Source organism: Macrobrachium rosenbergii, chromosome 54 (genome assembly GCF_040412425.1).
Source record: "Macrobrachium rosenbergii isolate ZJJX-2024 chromosome 54, ASM4041242v1, whole genome shotgun sequence".
Taxonomy (NCBI): Eukaryota; Metazoa; Arthropoda; class Malacostraca; order Decapoda; family Palaemonidae; genus Macrobrachium; species Macrobrachium rosenbergii.
In genome coordinates this window covers 2,737,542-2,762,774 of record NC_089794.1, presented here as the reverse complement: position 1 = coordinate 2,762,774, position 25,233 = coordinate 2,737,542, and the positions used below count along the sequence as shown (strand labels likewise).

General features: G+C 39.5%; 1 protein-coding gene across 1 annotated transcript in view; it reads right to left on the bottom strand.

The window, feature by feature from the left end:
• Window positions 1–25,233, bottom strand: part of LOC136835096 (zinc finger protein 721-like) — a 153,678-nt gene that overhangs the window by 81,564 nt on the left and 46,881 nt on the right. Inside the window, exon 2 of the mRNA XM_067098274.1 lies at window positions 16,016–17,580. Coding sequence (XP_066954375.1) covers window positions 16,016–17,044 — 1,029 coding nt within the window. The 5' untranslated portion in view covers window positions 17,045–17,580. The remainder of the gene's footprint in view (window positions 1–16,015; window positions 17,581–25,233) is intronic.

Sequence of the window (25,233 nt, the reverse complement as noted above, 5' to 3'; positions counted from 1 at the left end):
CATAGCCATCAGTCTTTAGAACGCGCCTTACAATAACTTGACCGCATCCAGAGAGAATGTGCAAGAGCCTCAGTCTGATTGCGCAACACAAACACCAAGCACCTTCTTCCCTCAGAGAAGTCCCTATGAGCCGAGACGACGCCGGAGACTTAAACAGGATTGCCTCACCCAATTCGTTGAGGGGCAACCTGACACCGGTCGAAGGATTACCTCGAACTGCGTAAATCGTCCTACTCGGAGAGAGAAGAGAAGAGTGCTGTCTATTAGAAGCAACTACCGATGCTAAGCGAACATCCGCCTCCTCCAAAGCCTGGCTAACCCGATCGAACCAAACTAGCCAACACGATAAAGAGGCAGGAGCTGGCTTAGTGTCATAAAAAAAAAACTAAAAATTCGGGAGGTCCAGAGCTCTTGCTTGAGGGTACGAAGAAGTAACATACTCAAGCCTGTGTCCGTAATCGTTACTGCTGTTATGAGGACATTCTAAGTCTGTCAGAATCTCCTGCACCTACAGATAAGAATCCTGTTCCGCAATGTCCAAACGGTCTAAGACCGACAAAGGGGGAGGCACTGAACGAAGCCCCGGACAACGATGAAGAGTCCGCAATTGGATCAACCTAACCAGAATGCTCCGCACCCGCCCCTAATTGGGTACCCGGAGCTGAATCCGCATAGTTGGACCCGTCAGGAAGAGAAGGCTGAACCGATAAAAACCCGGAGCCGATTCCCCATTACCAAGGGAAAGACGAGTGAGAGTAGCCAAACCCACATCGTTAAATCTTGGGGGAGGATGCATAAACGAAACCGCTGCGGAGGGACGGAAGAAGATGAAGGAGGGAGAATGAAAGAGGTAGAAGTTACCCTGAGTTCCCGCCGCGGAAAATGCAGGCGAGAAAGCCGCGGACCGCTCGAAGAAGGTACCGCACACCCTGCCAAAACCGCGGAGCGCAAACCCGAACTGGAATTGACAGGAAAACCCTGTGAAATACCTGATACTATCGGAACAGCCACATGAAGCGGAAGCAAGGGGTTGCACATACCCGAGGGGATGGAACAAGAGACCCCACGGCCAAAATCTGCAGAAACTGGGTTTTCGCCTGTCTGAAAGCTCCTCCTACCAGAGAAGATTGTACTGAGGAAGGAAAAGGCAGGAGGCATAGGAATAGCAGACGCATAAAAAGAAGTTACCTGAGAGGAGGAAGACCAGAATCGAAGAAGGAGGGGAAACGGAAGATGCGGAAGCCGCAGGAAAGACCGGAGCAGAAGAAGAAAAGGCAGAAGAGGAGACTGAAAATGGAGTAACAGAGAATGTGGGAGCAGGAGATGAAGCAACAGATAACCCAGAAGAAAACTTAGAACAAAAAGGAAAGAAGGTACACCGAATCTGGCCCCCCTCAATAATCCTGAAAACATATCTGACATGAATTCTGGACACTACTGTGTCCCATACTCTCTAATGTTAGAGAGAACATTCGAGAAAAAATATAACCTCTCGCCATAGGTCTATACCCATCGAAAAACCCCGCCATCCGTCTTATAACTCGCCACATCCAATTGCAGGTCCCGCAAATTACTTTAGAAGCCGAAAGGACACACCATAATCCGCCTTACTAGATGGAGGAGTAAAAAAATTACAGGGAAGGGGGAAACTACAGTAGGAGATTTAGAAAACAGTAGGAAGTGAGTTAGAAGCAAAAGCAGAAGGATTCTGCCACACCATAACTGAAACATTGACTTGAGACTGAGCCAGATCGAAAGAAGAGATGAAGGAAAACTCTTGTCAAAGCACAAAAACCACTCGAACCTGAAACCGGAACCTGTTCAGGGGAACGACACTGCACCGTTAACAACTCCTCACTACCAAACCCGAACCTATCCTCCTTTATCACACCTAGATCTTGATCCTAACATTATCAACATTAAATTTATCAATACTACAAGGGGGTGGGGGGGAGGGATCCTTCACTGCCTGCTCTGCGCCGAGGGGGCCGGCAGACCCTACCCACTCGGAGGCTTGCAGTTCTGCCATTACCCTCAGCACCCGTTAGGGCTGGTTCTGGAACAGGCAGGGGAGCTGAAAAGGAGGAAGAATTAGACATCCTAATACAGTAAACCCCACGTATTTGCGTTCTCATGGTTTGCGGAATCACGCATTCGCGGGTTTCTCTGTGGAACATATCTAGCCATCATTTGTGGAAAATTCGCCCATTCGCAGTATTTTTCAATGAGAAATATTCACTAATTACTGTATTTTCATATAATTTTCATGAATAAATGCACTTTTTGTGATAAAACTATTAAAATACTCAAGTATAAGCATTTTTACAGGGTTTTTCCTGGTTTAAGCTATCAAAATGGGCAGTTCTAAGTGTTTTTAGAGGGGTTTTAAGCATTCGCGGATTTGACCTATTTGCAGGGGTGTGTGGGACGCATCCCCCGCGAATACAGGGGGTTCACTGTACCACTATTATCCCTATCTGAGAAATGTTGAAGACTAGCTATTGAATTTTCCTTACTAATTGCAATCCTATCCTCTATATGTTTGACTACCTTTGAACTCTCTAAATCCATCAACTGATCTGTAGCAGAAGTCTGAGACACTTGAGGCAACAAGAATCTGACCAACATCTGCCGCCCTTACTAGCCAAAGACTTGCGATGATGAATGTAATCATCCCTCTCTTGTGCCTTCCAATGGGAACATTCATCACAATGAGTCTGGACATCACATTTAACCTTCCTACATACCTGACGGAATGTCTGTCGTGTCTCAAGGTACTCATCCGTCTTTGCAGGAAGAAGAAGCAATGAGCGCCAGCGTCCACCATTGTAGGCAGTCATGGCCGACGTCAAAGCAGATGGCACGGTAGTAGAAGGGGAAAAGTCCGTGATGTACAACCGAGACCGGGAACCAGCGAGTCCAAGTCCAAAAGACGTTCCGCGTCGAAGATATACAGAGAATCCAGGAGAAAAACTGTTAAATACAATCCAGGTCTTCACCACAAGTCCAAAATACAAAGAGAAGTCGGACAATATATTAAAACCTCGCACTGCAGAAGGAAACAACCTTCCAGCAGCGCGAACAAAAAGCAATTGACGAAAACGGGGTGTGTCAGTGCACACCTGTGCCAGCGTTGCCAACCGTTTGTTATGGTAGCTCAAGTGACAAGATTTTACCTGCAGCGTTGGTAACGCTGGCTGTTAAAATTTCCACTATAGTGGGATGGGTAATTGAGAGTTGTTCAGGCTAGTGGGATTAAGGGCTAATTCAGGTGTTCAGGGAGTGTATTGCAATAACAAATTTAGCAATATCTGTTTCAATCACGGCACACACATCATACATTTAAGAGATTATTGGAGAAAAACCTTTGAAAACTGAAGTACGTACAAATAAAATTACTAATCTTACCGTTGCTGAAGTCAGAACCTAGATTAATCATAAAAAAGTGTCATATTAACACCTTTGTTCTCATCTGGTTCATGTTACTGGGTCAAAGCAAGCACACACAAGATACAAACCACTTCCTTTTATTCTGATACTCAAAAGGTTAACTAAGAGATGTTTTTTAGGAGTTGAAGGTAAGAAAGAATGAACTACAATGTAAAGAAATTTTGCCTAGAATTTATGCATATTTCTGTTTAAAAATCGACCAGCTTTAAAACTAAATACTGTACACATCTTCTTTGGGGAAGATAAGTGCAGTGAAAGCTGGTTTCCAATTATTATGACTCTAACGGATTAGGAAAGAGCACTAACAAAGTTAGTTATGTTATTAACCCAAAATAGAATGTAGGATCACTTGGTCTAAGTTGGAAATTTTGCACTACTAATATGGAGATGAATGATGACAGTGTAATGAATGGCATGAAGACTATAAGCAATAAGAAGGTAAAATGTAAGTGCTAGCTACAAGAAGCAACATTAAAAATAGGAAAAAGGTATTGTGACGTCCCTGACATACAAGGAGACTTGGAATCTCTAACACTATGTACATTTACTTTCTTAAACATGACTGATGTGGTCTTAGCAAGATCCTGTATGATCTAATCTTAACAAGGGCAGTTCTTCTTTTTTGAAGAGGCATAACCCCTCTTGATAGCTTCTTTGTGACAGTAAGTTATCATACTTTTAAGACCTGGACAATGGGGACTGGAGAAGAAACAGAAAGAGGTTTGTATTGAGATTTTGTAGACTTAATGGGCTTGAAGCATCTTCCAACAGCTCTTGCACACAAGAGCATATCCTTTATCATCAACCATGAAGATTGTAAAGGAGGTATGGTGGTGATTTCCAAGTACTCTCCTGGGAGGAAAACAAAAGGCTTGCTGACTCCTGGTTCCTGGTAAAATTGACTAGTACACCACTGACACACATTTAGAATACAAAGAAGCCAAGAGGAAGGTAAATTGTTTGAAATGAAATTCCACAATAATGCTTTCTTTATTTTTTGATAGGAAATATCACAAATGTATGGATAACAAAGTTCACATCCCATTAAAAAAGTTTAAATTGTAGTTATATCTATTCCTTTTACAAGAGGAGCCTCAGTTTTGCAGACAGTGAGACCCAATCCAAGAGTAAAATCTGGTATTGGCCTCAAATGAAATTTGCACAAACATAAACTTCTTGAAAATCACATTAATTCCTTACAAAATACTAACTACTACTTTGCACAGGAGGCCCTTCCTCTTTCTCACCCTTGCTCAACTGTTAAAACAATTTTGCAAAGGAAGTTCAAAGAGAGAGAACCCCTCCCCAAAACAGTGTTATTTGCCTGTTGGCAATTTAGATTGTAAAGTTGGCCTACATAAACAATAGAAAATTTAATAACACAAAAACAGTTTTCAGTCTGATACATAAATAACAGGCTTCGATGTAAGAAAAACCTATTTTTGGTAGCTGCTGTGAGTCCTCAAAGGAGTTACACCCTCATGGTACCCCCAGGCTCCCATAAGACTGAGACAGACCAGCCAATAGTGCTTGTTGGAACAGTGACAGAATATCAAGGACTCAGGACAAGAGGGCTCTATCTCATGTCTACAGCATCTACCTCAGTTTTTCCTTCATCCTACTCATATCGACATGGCAACAGTGCATATGTCGGCTATTTTCCTCATTACCTGCCAAGTTTGTGGAAGATAAATGTTCACCCCAGTCCCATGCCTTTTCGTCAGGGAAAGTGGATGGGTTTGCTCACAGCGGCTACCAAAAAAGAGGTTTTTCCTACATCAAAACCTATTTATTGATAGCATAGCCACTGTGTCCTCAAAGGAACTTACAAATGAGATCGACAGGTGACGAAATGGCTTAGCTCCTAACAAATAAATCCCAACAACCCAGATAAATTTTTGGTCCATAGTATAGTCACAGGTTATCAACCATTTTCTTTATTTTGGACAGCCATTAGGCTTTGGTGACTTACCTAATTATGTAGGGTCTGGCTGCAGGATTATTACACCTTCCCTGACAATATCTCACTTTCATGGTGATAGTGTTTCAGGAATTCTGGTTCAAGGCTTGGGAAAGTCACAAGTTATCAAACATTTTCTTTATTCTGGATATCCACTAGGGTTTGGCAATACAGGTAGTCCCTAGGATACGGCTGTCTTGACCTACAGCGTTCTGTTCTTACTGTGCTTTTTCAAATATATTCATCAAAATCAGGCGCTGTAATGGCCCTGTAACTAGAATTAGGGCGCCACAATCTGGGCTTACAGGGCTGTAACTAACCCGCACTATAACGAGGTGAGAAAACTGGTTTAGGGAGCTGTAGCCACCGGAAGGGTTCACTATAAGGTCCCTCCTATGGGAAGGTTCACTATAAGGTGGTCCCTCCTATGGGAGGGTTCACTATAAAGAGGTCCCTCCTATAAGGAAGAGAGAAAACTGGTTTGTTACCAGGACAAAGCTTACAAACCTGTTTCTTTCCCCAGGCTTACATAAGTTTCTCTCTCTCTCTCTCTCTCATTTTTATAAATTTTTCTTAAGATGTTCCGGGCTACGGCGATTTCCGACTCAAAGCTGGAACAGAACCCCCGCTGTAAACTTAGGACGGCCTGTAAAGAACAGGAAACACCACACCAACCTTTACAGTCAACGCCCGGTATTCGTGGGGGAGGGGGAATAGGGACCATAACCACCACCGAATAGCTAAATTCTGCAAATACTTGACATCCCCCCATAAAAATGCTTATAACTCTCCATTTTAATAGTTCAAACACCAAAGACCCCTCTAAAAATGTTGACAGCTTCCTCTTTTAATAGTTCAAAAATCAAATGTATACCTTAAGCTATCATCCTACACCAAATACAGCCTAAACTATCATCCTAAAACACATTAATATTTCAAAATCATCTTTCAACATTACCCTTAAAAATATAAGGTTTTCAGCTAAGTGTGAAATCTATTCAAGTTACCCCTATATCCAGGCTCATCCATTTTCTCCCAGAGAGAGAGAGAGAGAGAGAGAGAGAGAGAGAGAGAGAGAGAGAGAGAGAGAGAGAGAGAGAGAGAGAGAGAGACTGTTTGCCTAGACCCTTCATGTCAATATGTCAAAATGATTGCTACACCCCTCTCCCGCTTATCTACCAGAAAAAGATTGGGAATTCCACAGGATTATGCTAAAATCATACATAATTTACATTTTACAAGTTACTGAAATTCAAAAAGTTGTAATTACAGCATGGAAAACACAAAAAAATGAATGAAAAAATAAATGAAAAAATAACATTTGTCACATTTACTTTCTATAAAACTATACAAAAATAAATATACATGTTACATATGCATAATAAATCTCTCTCTGTCTCTCTCTCTCCCTTATCTCAGTGAGAGAGAGAGAGAGAGAGAGAGAGAGAGAGAGAGAGAGAGAGAGAGAGAGAGAGAGATACAAATCACCCTTCTGAATCCTATACACAGCATCTGAGCTACAAGCTTTGTGATTGGCTATTTCCAACCCTCCCAGCCAATAGCATGTCATCATGGAGAGAGAGAGAGAGAGAGAGAGAGAGAGAGGGGTGTTTCCTACAAGCTCTGTGATTGGCTACTTTCAACTTCTCCAGTCAATAGCTTGTCAACATAGAGCCTATGTCAAAGCAATAAAAAAAATGTGACATACTTGTGCATGCATCACTCATTTGAAGATGACTTTGTGAACTTCCTGGAGTGAGTTTGTTTCATATTTTTAATTATGTTTCATATTTCATTAAAGGATATATTACCGAGAGAGAGAGAGAGAGAGAGAGAGAGAGAGAGAGAGAGAGAGAGAGAGAGAGAGAGAGAGAGAGAGAGAGAGAGAGAGAGAGAGAGAGAGAGAGAGAACTAATATTATGTTTACATGTACACCTTAAACTCTCATCCTAAAACACTTTACAGTATTATAATTTCAATATCACTTTAATATCATTTCAATAAGAAGGTCCCTCTTGTACAGAGGGGAGAGAAATGTGGTTTATTATCAGCGCAGAGCTTAAAACCGTTTCTTTCCCAAGGCTTTCATAATTTCTCTCTCTCTCTCTCTCTCTCTCTCTCTCTCTCTCTCTCTCTCTCTCTCTCTCTTTTAGTTAGAAATACAAGTATTTAAGTATGCACTGAGAAAATACATTTTATTGATATTTTTCTGTGTTTACATTCATTATTAATATTAATATTTGAAAATTAGTAAATCATTTTTTTATCATCAAAAATGTAGTCATGAAATAACATGAAAATACAGTAATTTGTGAACATTGCTCGACAAAAAAATCTGTGAATTACCAAATTTTCCCTGAATAATTTGGAGATAAGTGCCACAGAAAAATCCGCAAATAGGTGAAGCTGCAAATCCTGAACCAAAAATAGGTGGGGATTGACTGTATAAGTATTATCCCTTATGGTTTTAAGATGATTTACCTAATTATGTTGGGTCTGGCTACAGGATTATTGCATCTTCCACAACAATATCTCAGCACTCTAACGGCAAAAGTGTTTCAGGAATACTTCGTCTAATAACAATCCTGTACACTCGGGGGCTTCTTCACAAGAACATTTCCAAAGAAAGTCAATGATGTTCTCACCTTTTGGATGTCATGCAACTTACAAAAGGCATGAGGAACTGCCTGTTGAATGTGGGACACAAAAATAATTCTCAGCCCGTGAAGAGAGAGTGGTTTGTTTGTGCTAGGGTGCAGGAAAAAGAGAACCATCTGGGATGTTTGGTGTGACATTTAGGTAAACCTTGAGCACTTGAACCGGGCATAATGTTTTATCCGAAATACTGAGTTCCTTTATCAGAACAGGGGATTTTCCCTTTCAAAAGTCCTCACTCTTGGCCAGGAATGATAGGTCAGGAGACAACAGAATGACGGTCAGGTGTATGGGTGACAAAACGTTGTGACTGTCTAAGAGAGCCCAATTCACTCAATCCAAGCTCCTGATGCCAAAGCTCTCAAGAAGATTGCCTTTTGGAACATATGAGCTGTAGTTGTATTTGGCCCACTGAACTAAGGGGATAACACAAGTTTAAGAACATTTTTAGGGGCCAGGTAATGGGAAGCCTTGCAGGAACCGGCCTTTGCAGAGCAAAAAACTGACCACATTTTTCCATGGTCTGGTGTGTCGGATACATTAAGTCTGTAGTTTTGCACTAGGTACCTAGCAATGTTAGGTAAACAGTCTTCATGGTAGAACAGATTTAAAAAATCCACATATAAAGGCTGCAGCTCAGAATGGATATGTTGATGACTTTCCCTCCTTTTGTCTGGGATAGAACAGTGAACTGTTTTGGAACCTAATCTCTCGCTTGTTGTTGAAACAAAAGGAACCAATGACTGTTTGGCAAATTTGGGGTCATTAGGTAAGCAGTTCCATTGAAAGCTAGTACAGTACTGTAGTTAGTTCAAAGACTTCAAAATCTGGGACAATGGAGGAAAGAGACATAATGCACATGTGGCAAAGAGGTCCACTTCCTGATGTGGAAACAAGTTGGCAATTATTGACGAGTACCACTTCCTCACTTAAGCCATCCGTAGGATACATGTCAGTACAGTACTGAATTGAGAGGAGCTGAGCATTAGCCTAACCTCTTGATACAAGACATTGCAGTCATGTGTCTAGGACTGACAAAATGTGGGCCCCTTTTGGAGGTTTCAATTTTCTGAAATGGAATGAAAGCCAACAGCTCCAGGAAGTTGATATGACATTCCTCAGAACAGGTGACCATCTTCCCACTACCTGATGAGTCTCCTAGTGGCCTTCCCAACCTGTTAAGGAGGCATCCATAAGTATCATCACTTGTATGTACAGTGAAGTCAAATCAACCTGTTTTGCCAGAGACCCCTTCCAGGTCCATGGAGGGAGTATCTCCCCAATTTCAGATGAAGGCCTTTGCCTGGCATGTGAAAGCCAGACTCTGTTTACTGTGCACCCCACAGTTGCAATCTCAGGATTAAATCTATCACAGATGCAAACTGTAACAGGCCCAGACTTTGTTCTGACTGTCATCTAGAAAAGCTGGGCTGTGCAAGGAATCTTCTTAGGTCCTTTCTCATTCTGGTTTGAGTGCTGTTGAGAAGAGACAGCCAGTCAGGAAGAGTATCCCAGCAAGTTCCAACCTCAGAAAACATCTGCTGGATGTAAGATGGGACTTGTTCCTGTTTACTAGAAAACCTTTTGATTGGAGTCTGTAAACTACCAATCTCAGGTTTCATAAACACTCTTCTCTGGTGGCTCCTCCGATCAGCTAATCATCTAGGTACGCCATCGTTGAATTCCTTCTTTCTCGAGCTCCTGGCCAACCATTGCTGCTAATTTTGTGAAGGTTCTTGGGGCAAAATTTAACCTGAAAGGCATGACTTTGAATCTGTATGTTTCCTTCCTTATCCGGAACTCTAGGAAAGGGCAGAAGGGAACCGTGATAAGGACATGCTATGCCAATCTACGTCTTTCAGATCTATGAAGACAGTACAAGTCCCTTGCAGGATGAGCAAACATATTCTGGCAACAATAATCATCCGAAACTTGTTGCAAACAATGTGTTTGTTCAAACTTGAGAGGTAAAGGATCACCCTCTGTTCAGAGGAGTCCTTACTGGGGATGCTGAAGAGATGTGCTTTGTAGCACATAAACAGGTCTTTCTCTATGGCCCCCTTTAAGAGGAGTCTGGGTTTTGGAAAAAAAAATTCTTTAGAGGAGGAGGAGGAGGAGGAGGAGGAGGAAAAGGATAAAACCATCTCTACCCTAGCCCACTGGAATGAATACTGCATCCCCAAGGGGGGGACATCTGCATGTGATACTTTAGAAGATGACCCTTGACCATGCAAGTCCTACTGGGCTCCACCCCTTCCCTTGCCTTTAATACACAGTCCAGGAGTTAATTTTCCTTTTCCCTGGTAGGAGTGTCTCTGTCCATTCTTCTGTTGTAGGCGGGAACCTTTAGTAGTGACTGGAGGCTTGTATGGCTCCAAGTCTTACCATGCTTTCTTAAGCTTAGGAAAAAGAAACTCTCAAGAGTATTGTTTCCTAGATTCCCCTTTTCCAAGAAGAGAATAAATTGTGCAATTCTGTTGTTGGGTCCGCTCCATGAGTAATGCGACAACAGACTCTTCAGAAAGCTCCCGACAGAAGGGGGAAGAATGTAATAGGGGGGTTACATTGGGAAGCTACCTTATAAGCCTTAGTGTGACAATCCAGAAAGTCACTGAGTACTCCCCATAGGGTCTGCACAAGTGTTTTGGCTACTACAGCAAACATTATTCTGGAAGACTCTGGAAGCTCTTTAATAGCTACTTCCAGCATAGTAGTAGGAAGTTCTTTAATAGCTACTTCCAGCATAGTAGTAGAAGTTATAACATTGAGGAACTGGAACCTAGCATGAAATTCAGCCATGGCTGTTCCGTCTCAGATTTATCTCATAAGGGTCCCAAATTACTGGGTAGCCATGTCCAATGGGAGCTTTGTCCTATCAAAAGGAATGACAAGCATTGCCCATTTCTTTGTAGAACCATCAGATACTGGGATGACAGAGACAAATGGCTTTATTTCTGCCATAACTCCTGTTGCCCTTTCACCACAAAATTCTGAAATTCTGTCTTCGCATGGTTGATTATTTTAAAAGTGAAGGGATAGAAGGCAGGTGCCTCCCGGAGATGGTATTCTCTAAAATTATTGTTATGCTATATTTTCCATTAAACTGGAGAAAGGTTGCTTCTATGGCTTTCATTGCTATATTACTAGGCAGGATAACCCTCTCCTTTGGCAGTTTCTGAATTCCTACTGAAGAAGGGACCAAGCACCATTTAGTATTGGGAAAAGCTGCTCTCTCCTGAAATTCTACATGCTCAACCTAAATCACAGTTTTCCTTTCATTACTGAGGTATTTTCCATTTGGTGAAAGGATGTACACTCGGCAAGAAAAGTGAGGATACAGTTTTTTTAAATCTTCGGACATATATTGCTAAACAATGAGACATCTGGCAACTTTAGAAAGGGGAGGAGCTTCAGTCTTATTGTGTCTGTTTTTTGCTTGACCTCCTATAACTTTCAATCATATTCTACGGTTCTGAAATCACTGATACTTAAATGAAGTAGTAAGTTTTACAGTATTCGTTCAAGTTGCAATCTGCAGCGACAATTCTGAGCAAAATAAACATTTTTCCACATAACCTACGAAGTAACCTTGCACATATGAATTTATGACATCACAATGAACATAATGCTTGCATAATCGGAAACGCGATCTTCCATAATGAAATCAAGAGTTAAATTTGAGCTATGTCCAACAAAAAACTTGGGGAACAATAAAGGAACGAATGCAATGTTATGGAGAGAGAGAGAGAGAGAGAGAGAGAGAGAGAGAGAGAGAGAGAGAGAGAGAGAGAGAGAGAGAGAGAGAGAGAGAGTTGCTGTTGTGTAAGCCTAGGCCTACATGTAGAGCTACTCATTTCATTATTTTTTCTTTTAGAGATTGAGCGATACTATATTTGTATAGTATGTTTTAGCAATGGAGAGAGAGAGAGAGAGAGAGAGAGAGAGAGAGAGAGAGAGAGAGAGAGAGAGAGAGAGAGAGAGAGAGAGAGAGAGAGAGAGTTGCTGTTGTGTAAGCCTAGGCCTACGTGTAAAGCTACTCATTTCATGATTTTTTTCTTTTAGAGATTGAGCGATACTATATTTGTATAGTATGTTTTAGCAATGGAGAGAGAGAGAGAGAGAGAGAGAGAGAGAGAGAGAGAGAGAGAGAGAGAGAGAGAGAGAGAGAGAGAGAGAGTTGCTGTTGTGTAAGCCTAGGCCTACATGTAGAGCTACTCATTTCATTATTTTTTTCTTTTAGAGATTGAGCGATACTATATTTGTATAGTATGTTTTAGCAATGGAGAGAGAGAGAGGAGAGAGAGAGAGAGAGAGAGAGAGAGAGAGAGAGAGAGAGAGAGAGAGAGAGAGAGAGACTATAGCAACGTTAAAAAACATCCAGTTACTTGTGTTTTCCCGCTGAAGTTATCACGGTACTCCGTACATCATAGAGAACACTCTTGCGGATTTAAATAGATTGGGTCAACCTGCCCTAGCTGTCACAACATTTACTGCCATTAATTCCAGCTGACCTTTAACAACGTGAAACACAAATATGAATCGGTAAAAATTAAAGAAATTATTATTACCTCGTATGATGATGCAATAATAAGCCTGTTCATAACAGAAAACGAGTAAATATTGCCGTTCTGATAAACAGTACTACACCGAGATATCTACACACTATCTTTTAGATCTCTATGAACGAAGTCATCTGAGAAATTCTGATTACTTCGGACATGCATGCTGTTTTTAAGTATCTGAACGTTTCCGTTTTGCAGATTTAACATATATGATATAATTTGCATTGTATTTTCATATTCTAGAGTAAATTTACCGAGATTATGCGTTTTCTGTAAGAAAAAAATTAAAATTCGATGAACGATATCTAAAGAAAACTGTATCTTCACTTTTCTTGCCGAGTGTACACTGAGGGCGTCATGCCAGGTGTTATCAGTATCATTCTCGAGAGTGGATACTGATACCCCTACTAAATTCTAATTTGATGTTTTATAGACTGACCTGCTCATATTATTGTTACCAGTCAGAGCTCTGGGAGTGAGCAAACAGTCTTTTATTACCTGTTCTGATTTCAACAGGGATTTCTGGGCTTGGGTTTTTTATTACCCTGTTCCCATGACCAAAGTTTTTGGTGAGAGAACCAATCTCTGCATGGGCAGACTGTACACCCTTTCTATTCTCTAGTGTAAAGGATGAGAATTTTAACATATTACATCCCATTCCATATCCCAGACTGACCTGAATTCCCCTTGGGAATCACCGATAGCACCTCAATGGCATTCTTGATACTATTCATTTCCTCCTGGAATTCTTAAAAGTACTGTACAGCAAGCAGAATTTCCCTCTAAGAAAAACCTGCATGAACTGCCAAGGCAGTCATATCACCACTGCCTGGAAAGATATGAGTCCTGGATAAATCACTATACCCCCTAGAATGTACACACACTTCACATGGAGTTTAGGTGGACCCTATCTGGGTTCCCTCTGATATCTGGTTGCTGCATGGGAGAGCCAAGATTCATATCTAAGAGATCTCTTTCATGTAAAGCAGAGGACTATTTCCTAGATCTCCCAGATTCAGAAGGGAAAATTCAGTGGCTATATCCACTTTCTGTCAGGTATTAGTGACATCTCTCTCAAGGAAAGACTTTAGTTTCCATAAAAGGAATTGAAGTGGAAGGGCCTAGAATCCACTGCCCTGGAGTACCGGCCCAAATATGGATTCTTCTCGGGAAGGGATGGAAACACTGCCAGAGTTCTGCCAAAAGGATGTAGTCTCCTCCCGTAGTCCAATGACACCTGGGACTCATAGAGGCAGCTTAAAGTGAGCTATTTCATAATTTTTACTTGCTAACAGGAGCAAGTTGCATATTTCACACGTTTGGCAACCAACCAAATTCTCCTTTACTCCTACAGGAGCTGGCTCATGGCAGGTAGTTTATGAGCCATCTCCACAGGCAAAAAGCAGATTCAGCAATTTGCTGCGACGCAGGTGATCTGTGGGCCCTGCATAATAGCAGCCCAGCAGCAATAAAAGGAACAAATGCTTCTAAAAACTACCTAGTGTTAGCTACCTATATCACTGTTTAGGCAGCAAACACTTCAAATTAAAAAAGGCTGGCACGGACACAAGTGTGTCCATAGTATGCTGTTAGGTATTCATGGTCAATGGGTCATATCTATAAAAAAAGTAGTACAGTATGTAATATAGTAAAATATTAATACTACAAGAAAGCTGCCTTAAACCATTTTCTCACAAATGCTGCTAAATTCAATTAAGACTAAATTAATGGATACCCATACAATGTACTTCTATACATTCCATAACTTTGATTACCCAGTCAATTCCCAAGAACCAGGTAAAGTTTATAGGCTACGTTAGCTGATACATATAATTAAAATCATTATTGGAATTATCTTGCCAAATTTATATAAAATCAATATCTCTATGGCCTTTTATATTCCCGTAGGAAAAAGACTAGCGTCACAACAATTTTTCTTGATACCTGTGACGTCACTATCAACAGAGTAATACACATTAGAAGTACATGTATCTGCATGAATGCATTTCCTTTAACACTTGAAAAATACCCAGATATCAAGGATCCCTGGGAACCTTCTGCATCACAAAATCCATTTTGTTCAATTGTAAATTACTAGAAAGGAAATACTAACCTTCAGTAAGTACATACTAAGGCTTGTAAATCAAGCACGATTGGGAACTACTATTGAGCCTATGTTTCGTAGACAAGAAGTTAGTCTAACCTGATACAGACCATTTCAGTAACCTCAAATTATATATCATTGTTAAAAATTGTCTAATATTGCACTAATGCTAATTATCACTTTATTACACAGGAAAAAACAGTACAGCAATTACAGCATAGCCTAGCACTCTAATCTTAATTTCTCACTTTGCAGGGGACCTACTGGCTCCCAATTTTAACAAATATGAACCTACCCAATAAAATTTTAAGGAGTTAAACTTTTCACTAGGTCTTAAAACAATATACTTAGCTTAAGAGTCGTTATGATGAACAACAAATGCACAGTTGAAGACAATTTCGGAACAAATACTAGGGATATGTGAACTTTGGGACAGACTAGAGTGTAATGAGGAAAACAGCCGACATATATGCTGTTCCCTTATCTGTGTGAGTATGATGAAAGGAAAACTGAGGTAGTCACTGTGGACAAACGATAGAGCCCTTATGCCCAGACCTTTATATTCTATCACTGTGCCAACAAGCACCATTCTGGCTGCAACCAACTACTGTATAAGAGAATTCTTTGAGACTGGTTGGTCTGACTTATGGAGCCCTGGGGGGACCATGAAAGTGTAACTCTTTTGAGAACGAACTGTGGTGACACTATCAAAAATACAGTATACTGTTTCTTAGTTTGGTGTATTCGTATATTCCAGTTTTACCAAGAGAAAAAGTTTTCATCACTACTGCTTCTTCCCAGCACAATACAGTATTTTCCCACAGTGAGAGTGACTGGGTTCCCTGGTACATGCCCTTTACAATTTGTATTCTCCTGAAGGGCATTAAATACTGTACTAAATACTTTTCTCCATTTTTAGCCTTACATATAAAAGGCTTCTTGTGACCCCAGTGTGCATCAATTATTCATGTTAGATTGACTTTTTTATATTTCCTCTCTCAGCAAATGCTCCATTCTTCTCTGAAAATGTGCTTGCACTCTACTTGAATTGCCATACTATTTTATGGTTTTCTTTTAGATAATTATGTTCCTTATTTAAAGCCAGGAATGGTGCTTTCTCTGTTAGTTGTCAGTTGAATGCTTATATTTAGTTTTAATCTTCAGATTAGTGAAGTAATTTTTTTTTAAATATGCCTTGCCTCTCTCACTATGGCTCTTTTCCAGTGTAACTTTGTGTTTTGTGAGTAGTATCTTCTAAGAAAAGGCTTTCTCACAATCTCAAGCATGAATCTTCATATGAATTGTAAGATCATGTTCCAGAGAAAATGTTTTCCCACATTCTCCACATGCAAATGGCATCCTGATTGTGTGAACCTTTCTGTGAGATGTTAAACCACCTTTACGAGAAAATGACTTCCCACACTCTTTGCATACGAATGGCTTTTCTCCTGTGTGAGTTCTCATGTGATTTGTGACAGCATTTTTTTGTGAAAATGCTTTCCCACATTCACTACACGTGAATGGCTTCTCTCCAGTATGAATCCTCATATGATCTCTGAGAATGGGCTTCCGAGAAAATTTCTTCCCACATTCTATGCATGTGAATCGCTTCACTCTCCTGAGAGCCCGACGAAGTTCCACAGCAGATGCATTTTGATTTCTAGGGCCTTTGGCTGACTTCCCTCCGATGCAAATCCTCATATGATTTTTTACATGACCTTTTAGAGCAAATGCTCTACCACAGAGAGTGCAAGGAAATGGTTTTTCTCCAGTGTGAGTCAGCATGTGCCCTCTAAGATGAATTTTCTGAGAAAAGGTTTTCCCACATTCTGCACATGTGAATGGCTTTTCTCCAGTATGAACCTTCATGTGCTTTGTAAGGTTACTTTTCTCAGAAAATGCTTTTTTGCATTTCTCACATCTGTATGGCTTCTCCCCATTATGAATTCTCATATGAACTGTGAGTTTATAATTCCTAGAAAATGTTTTTCCACAAAGATTGCATCCAAAAGGCTTCGCTCCAGTTTGACTATTCTTTTCTTCAGTATCGACTTCCATTTTGCATTCTAGTACACCCTTATCATGCACTGCCATATTAATCTCACTTGAATATTTCGTATCATCTTCTTCATACTCATAACATTCCTCTGGCTCTGTCTTGACTTCAATGAATGGACCCAAAAACAAGGAGCTTTTATCAGCGGCTTCACTACAGTCAAACAAATCCATATTATCATGATTAATTGGAGGGGGAGATAATGAATCTTCAACTTCCTTTTTCAAAGGAAATTCTAAGGAAAATTCTGGATTCATTTTTGCTTATTTTTTATAGTTCCAATATTTTACTACTTACAATGAACAGCAGGTTGGATGAATAACTTTGTACTTTACAGTATATAAAAAAACTGGCACATGTAATTATCTTCTACTTATCAAAAAAATGTTTAATTTTCTTACATCCTTTTTCTATTTTCTTTTTTATTCTGACCACTACCCTGTGAGTTTGCTTTGTATTTAGGCTTGTTCCTCATGAATCTTCCCTCGTTTCAAAATATATAATAACAATAACAATGACAGAAGATACAGCTACAACACAAGCCAATATATTGTATATTTCCTTCCAAACCAGTTCTAAATTTCCTACAACTGGAGGTTCAGTTTAACAGATACCTTCCTTAAGAAATGCCTTTACAAAAAAAATTTTTAAGTTTTAAAGTAATGGTACAACACTTTACTGTCTCTTCCAGTTAAACAGGTAATGGTAACACTATTTTTATCATTTAAAACTCACATATTTCTAACACCTTGATGACAGAAACTGATGATGGCTTGTTGGGGTGGGGGAGAATCTGAAATGAAAGATTGCAACACAGTTAGGGAACATAATATAAAAATGTTAAAAACAAATGACCAATTTAAATTTAAGAAGTTCCAATAAACCTCTCAGGCTAACTATATTCAGTGTCAGCTGATCTGTTATCGGAATACAGTCTTCATTAACAATTTGTCATGGCAACACTGCTCATATCGGCTGCTGACTGGTTTGATTCCATCTTATTCAAATGTAAACAAATATACTTTAATTCCTACCAAAGCACTTAATTATATGGGAGACAAGGGATTATACACAAACAGAGCGAAATGAAAGACACAGGATTATACACAAACAGAGCAAACATAACTTTAATGATCAACACAGTCAATCCCCGCCTATTCGTGGTCTTGGATTCGCAGCTTCATCTATTTGCGAATTTTTCTGTGAGATCAATCTCTAAATTATTTGCAGGACACTTGCCTATTTGCGGATTTTTTGTAGGGCAATATTCTGTATTTTTTATTATATTCTCGTGACTAAATACTGTACTGTAAGTATGTATAGTATGCATTCCTTATGATAAAATAATGATTTACAGTACAGTACTAGTTTTCAAATATTTACATTAAGTTTAATAAGATTACAGCATATAATAAGACTAAATAAGATTAAAGAGCACAGTAATAATAATAATACTGTACTGTACCTGTAATAATACATACAGGTAATAAGTACAATGCCTGTATGTACTAATTTTCAAATATTAAGATTAATAAGATTAAATAATAATACTGTAATAATAATAATGTACAGTACCTGTAATAATAGTCATGATTAAATAAAGCAATAAAAGGATAAAGTAATAATAATAATAATAATAATAATAATAATAATAATAATAATAATAATAATAATAATAATAATAATAACAATAATAATAATAATAATAATAATAATAATAATAATAATAATAATACTGTACCTGTAATAATAATAAGATTATGTAAATAATTCGGGTACTCACCAGTGATGAATGTTGATTAACCCTTAAACATCGACTGGACGTATCGTAAGTCGACTAAAATTGTCTGTCAGCTGACGAGTGGATGTACCGCACGTCGACTACAAAAAATTTCAACCTTCGGTCAACTTTGACTCGACCGAAATGGTAGAAAAACACAATTGTAGGCTAAAACTCTTACATTCTAGTAATATTCAATCATTTACCTTCATTTTACAACACATTGGAAGTCTCTAGCACAATATTTCGATTTATGGTGAATTTTTAAAAAAAACTTTTTCCTTACGTCCGCGTGCAGTAACTCAGCCGAACATCTCAGAAATTCTTTCATCACATTGTCATAATGTTTGCACCGTTTTATATTAGTCGTTACATAAAGTTCTAGATATGAAAATGTGCACAATTTCATGTAGAATACAACAAAAAATAACTCATGGTTGTAGCTTCTATCAGTTTTGAAATATTTTCATATAAATCACTATGTTCCAAAATTTCAACCTTCGGTCAACTTTGACTCAACCGACATGGTCGAAAAACGCAATTGTAAGCTAAAACTCTTACATTCTAGTAATATTCAATCATTTACCTTCATTTTGCAACACATTGGAAGTCTCTAGCACAATATTTCGATTTATGGTGAATTTTAAAAAAAAACATTTTCCTTACGTCCGCGCGCGGTAACTCGGCCGAACATCTCAGAAATTCTTTCATCACTTTGTCGTAATGTTTGCACCGTTTTATATTAATCATTACATAAAGTTTTATAAATGAAAATGTGCGCAATTTTATGTAGAATACAGCAAAAAATAACTCATGGTTGTAGCTTTTATCATGTTGGAAATATTTTCATATAAATCACGATAAATAGAAAAAATTCGACCTTCGGTCAACTTTAACTCGACTGAAATGGTCGAAAACTGCAATTGTAAGCTAATACACTTACAGTCTAGTAATATTCAATCAATTCCCTTCATTTTGCAACAAACGGGAAGTCTCTAGCACAATATTTCGATTTATGGTGAATTTTTAAAAAAAAACTTTTTTTTACGTCCGCACATTACGAATTCATGCATCATTTTGTGATAATATTTTCTCTGTGTTGCTTTGATCATTTTACAATTTGTTATATACCAAAATCAGCGCAATTTAGTGTACATTACAAAGAAAAAAAATAACTCATTAGCTTTAACCGTTTTGCTCACACTGCGATTTGTATACAATTAAGGACACATTTAGAAGGGAGGACCAAACCCAACACGATAAGAGCGCGGAGGGAAAATGGCCGACCTTCAAGATTAAAAACAAAGGACATAATCCGTAAATATCAAAGACATCCGTGCGCTAGGCCTAAAATAAACCTAATAAGCATAACTGTACCATCTCAAATGAGGAAGTGAGGGTCCAAAATACAACACATATAAGAATTGATAAGGAGCGGATAGGCCCGAGGGGGAAAACTCGTAGCCTAAACGACAAGGACCCGAACTTCCCCAGAAAAGGGTAATAAAACAACAATTAAAAATGCCCAATTGAATATAGGATAAGCAAAAAGGCACAAAAGTAAGAAAATGAAGGGGAACGAAGCCCCGACATAAAAATCCCGCACCAAGACTGAAGGTCACATGGGGCCGGGAGAAGGTGGACGAGGCGGGCGTTATAAATCCCCCTAATTATTAAATTAGAGGGAAATAAGGAGCCTCAACCGCCTAAAATAAAAAACAGAGATGGTACTCAACTTAGGTGAAGAAGAATCCTGGGAGGATGCCATAGTTGAACAAAAATTGGGCCACAAAAGAGCGCACACACAAAAGCTGAACAATAGCGACGCGTGCTAAAAATGGAATGTGGGTGACGCCGGTTTGTTTACAGTCCGCGAGTGGTGCGGGGGTTTGTAACGGCACCTCACTCGGTGGGACTTTTGACATTGGGAATGTTTACAGGGCGGAGGCCTGTGATTGTGACAATCTCACCCTTTCTCATACACGACTCCATTTCATGGAGCTCGCACTGGGGGTAGTAACTCCAGCTTAGCTTTTTAGCTTTTCTCTGGTATATTTAGCAATAGCTTTACCTAGAAATAAGTGCTGAAAGGTTATTTCACCGGGTGACACAGGTCTCTCCCCAGAAATAGATTTTTCCTTTGTCAAAATCCTTTTTTTTTGTCGCACTGTCATATATTTCAATATTTATATATGATAATATTTTTTTTCATTTCTGATGGTTGCATACTAAACTTCAGGCAATGACAAAAAAAGGAGCCAAAAATTAACTCTTAATCTTAAAAACTAAGCGTGCTGTGATTTTTTGAAAAAACTTTTTTTCCACTTCGGCACTAACTCCCAAACGCCGCCGGCATACGGCAGAAACTTTTGTAAATAGAGGCTCGGCGTTTAAGGGTTAAAGATGATGATGATGAATTAGCCGTGCAGTCCAATGAACGACAATGAAGATATGACTGCAGAGCAAAGCAGATGAGTTGCATCTCCTCTGGGGCAGCTCTTCCCCTTCTTCGGGGGCTTGGGGAGGCACTTCTTTAAGTGCCTGGGGAGGCACTTTTTCAGGGGTTTGGGGAGGCTTTGGGGGGTCCTTCTTTGTCCATTTGATAAACATGGTGATAAGCAGCTGCTGTCGTTGCTTTTTCATGCTGATGAAGGCATTATTATACAGTGCCACTGCCACATCAAGGGCATTTGAACACTTTATGGAGTGTTCCATAAAAGGATCCCATGCCGAAAAAAGTAAGTATAGCTTAGTTTTACCAGACCACTGAGCTGATTAACAGCTCTCCTAGGGCTGGCCCGAAGGATTAGACTTATTTTACTTGGCTAAGAACCAATTGGTTACTTAGCAACGGGACCTACAGCTTACTGTGGAATCCGAACCACATTATAGCGAGAAATGAATTTCTATCACCAGAAATAAATTCCTCTAACTCTTCATCAGCCGGCGGCGGGAATCGAACTCCGGCCCATCGAATGACGGTCTGGAGCTCAACCAACTCGGCCAACCAAGGGCTATCCCATGCCGAAGCCACCTCCTTCAGCTATGTGGTCATCCTCATAAGTCTGTCCTGGTTTCAGCATGAAGTGGCTGCATTCCCACACATTGTGAGCGTAATCCTATCCTTCTGGGCCTTGAACTCAAGGATCTGGCTTCGTCCTTCATGGTGTATGTCAGGCATCTCCTTCCAGAACAAGCCATTCTCATCCATACTGAACACCTATTCTGGATGGTAGCCCTTGTCCCTGATGATTTTCTTGAAAGTCTAGGAATATTTCGTGACTGCTTCCATGTCTGCTGATGCTGCTTCCCTATGCAGAAATACACTCTTGAGTTGTATACGCCTCTGAAAGTGGTGGAACCACCCCTTGATGGCCTGAAAACCTTGAGGAGCTGATGATGGCCCTGCTTGTGGCTCTTCCTCTTCTTCTTCTTACGCAGGTTTGTCGAAGCTTAGGAAGTCTGCCTCCCATGTGTCTTCACCTTCCTGTACGTTGCCGCCTTCCGTAGCAGTCAAAAGCTGCTAGTAGAGCTGTCTTGTCTTTTTGTGAATGATGTTGTTGTGGAGGGTGATGTCCTTCTTCTGGAAGTCCTTTATCCAATATACCAATACAGATTCCGTCTTAACGATTGTCTTATCACGCATTGTCAAAACTGTTTTTGCATTACTGAAGAAGCTAGCACTCACGGCCTTTCTTATCTCCTCTTCTTTCTTCTTGATGTAGCGTACAGTACTCTCATTCATGCCAAAATGGCAGGCTACTGCTGAGTAACTCTTACCTTCTTTTAACATATCAAGAAGTTTTACCTTCTCCTTGAGCATCATGACCTTCTGGCGCTTAGGCTGTTTGCCAGAAATCTTAGAAGGAGCAGGGCATTTAGGAGGCATCTTAAGGCATGACTCAAAAGAGATACAAAAAGATTAAAAATGACACACAAAGATACACAAGTACACAGATACGCACTGACATACTCAACCAACAGAGGTCTATGCGGTGAACTGGTAGAGAGGAGGGCTTCCGCAGCCCAACTCCGTGAGACAAAGCCTTGAGGGGTACAGCCAATCAGCAGCAAGAAAAATGCAAGCGACAGCCAATAGCATGTCAAGTTGCACCTGGGTATACAGTAAACCCCCAGTGTTCACGTTCTCACGATTCGCGGACTCACGTATTCACGGATTTCTCTTTGAAACATATCTACCCATTATTTGCAGAAAATTCGCCCATTCGCAATATTTTTCACTGAGAAATATTCACTAAATACTGTATTTTCATCTCATTTTCATGACTAAATGCACTTTTTGCAATAAAACTATTAAAATACTCAGGTAATGCTTGAGTTAGGATAATTCACCTTACGATAATTCGATTTTGCAATTAATACCAATACGAAAATATTAATTATAAAACCTTTTTAAATTTTGCGCGGGTGCAGGCAGCAGCATAATCAGACAGTGAGAGAGACCAAATTACAATAGACAACTTTTTCTCCATCTCTTTATCCCATCTTCTAGTTAAAAAAAGTAAAAGAGAATGATGAAAGTAGTGTTAGTAACATTATACTCTTGCATAAATGCGTACAGACATAAACACCCGACCAAGAAACTGTTGTTTTGCTTATAACCGAATCAGATAACAGCAGCCGTTTACCTGTATTTCAACCATCGTACGGTAATAAACAATTACTGTAGGTTAATGATGTTAAGTACAGTAGAATAGGACTGATAGGGGAGAGCGGTGATGATTCGGACAGTGGGATGGTCCGGACAGTACATTTCCTGGAAAATGTGAGGGGCCCTCAGCTCTGAGAAATCACGTGAAATCGCGAGAGTTTGTTCGCCACTGACACATGGACTTTGGTTGCGAAGGGTCGGTTACTTTAGGATTGAGGGTAATTTTTGTGGTTTTTCTCATTTCCTATGTAATTTTTTGCGTTTGAATCATAAGCTTTGGTGTAGTGAATATGATAAGGGAGCTGATTATGAGTTTTGGGTGTGAATTTGCACTTTATGACTAAGATGTTGTAGCTATTACCCGCCTGTAATCTGCAAGGGTTTGAAGTTGAGGTGTCATCAAATGGTTATGATTTGTGGGGATGATTCGGACACTCTAGGGTTGGGATGATTCGGACGTGTCCGAATCATCCCTCCTAGCAAACCTTTACTAATTATGAATTCCAACAACGAAACAAAAGATTCTCACTAACATTAAGTTATATTTTGTGTATATGCATTTATTAGCCCCTCATTACCTTTACCGTATAAAGCACTTCATAAACCCATCATAGAACCCCCAAATTACAAATTAAAATGTGAATATCAAATCTGGATTCAATTCCATTGGCATTCACCTATATTACACTGATGTTTTTCAAGAAAGTCACTTTGCCAGGGCTTTTGTGACTGATAGGCCAAAGCCAACTACACCACCTAAAAGCACAACCACCTCGCATGAAATACCTCAACAACATTAAAAAGCAAGAAAAATACAAAAAAGTTAGATTCACAGGCCCAGACAAGTGATGAAGACCTTCATCATCTTGACAGCCGATCTTAACAATAATTCTTCTGATATCTCAGAGCAGATAGAAGACAAAGAAGTGGTTTTTATTGATAAAGTCCCAGAGGAGGGAGATTTTGTTCTTGTTGGGATAGATCCAGTAAAAGGTAGCAAAGTCTATTATGTAGGCAAATGAATCAGCAATTTAGACGAGGGTGATGAATTTCAGGTTTCTTATTTAAGATAATCACAGAAATTTGCTGCTAATAGTTTTAAATTTCCAGAAATTGAGGATGAAGCAACTATTGGTAAAGAGGCAGTAACTGGAGTACTTCCAAACCCAGTTCAGCAGAGTATGAAAAGAAAGCAGAGGTATTTCAAATTTTGTTTTTCTTTTGCAGGATACAATATTCGTTATGCCAACTTTAATATTTAGGCACAACAAATTTCAAGTATTTGAGTTACGATTTATGTTTGGTTTTTACTCAGAGAGAGAATAATTTCAAGTAAATTTTGGTCATTTAAGAATTTGGTGGCAAGGATATTTCAAGTTTAGTTTTTGTTTTGAAGGTTTCAATATTCTTTAAGACTACTATAACATTTATTCTCAGCAAACATCGTAGATTTTCTGTCTGCCATTCACTAAGGGAGAGAATAATCTTTTAAGGTGATTATGATTATTTCAATAAAACACTTCGTTTGGTATTTCTGTTTCTGACTTGAAGGTAAATGTCAATTATAATAATTGTCCGAATCATCCCATGCTCTTGTCCGAATCATCACCATGGGTAGGGATGATTCGGACATTTTGGAAACTTGTACTTGAAGATAAATAGCTTCAAGTATAGTAAAGTATACAACTTGCTACATTTACCGGTAAATGTAGGATGATGAGGCTACACATTGACATGCCAAGGATATCACTGCTCCTTAAACTCTGACTTCTAGAGAGCAATTAAAAAAAAATGTCCGAACCATCACCGCTCTCCCCTATAATTTTACATTACAGTAAACCCCTGTACTTGCGGGGGATGCGTACCACACCCCCGCGTGAATAGCTAAAATCTGTAAATACTTAGAACCCTTCTAAAAACACTTAGAACTGCTTATTTTGATAGTTCAAACACACACAAAACAAACTTAAAACGCACATATAGGTATTATCCTA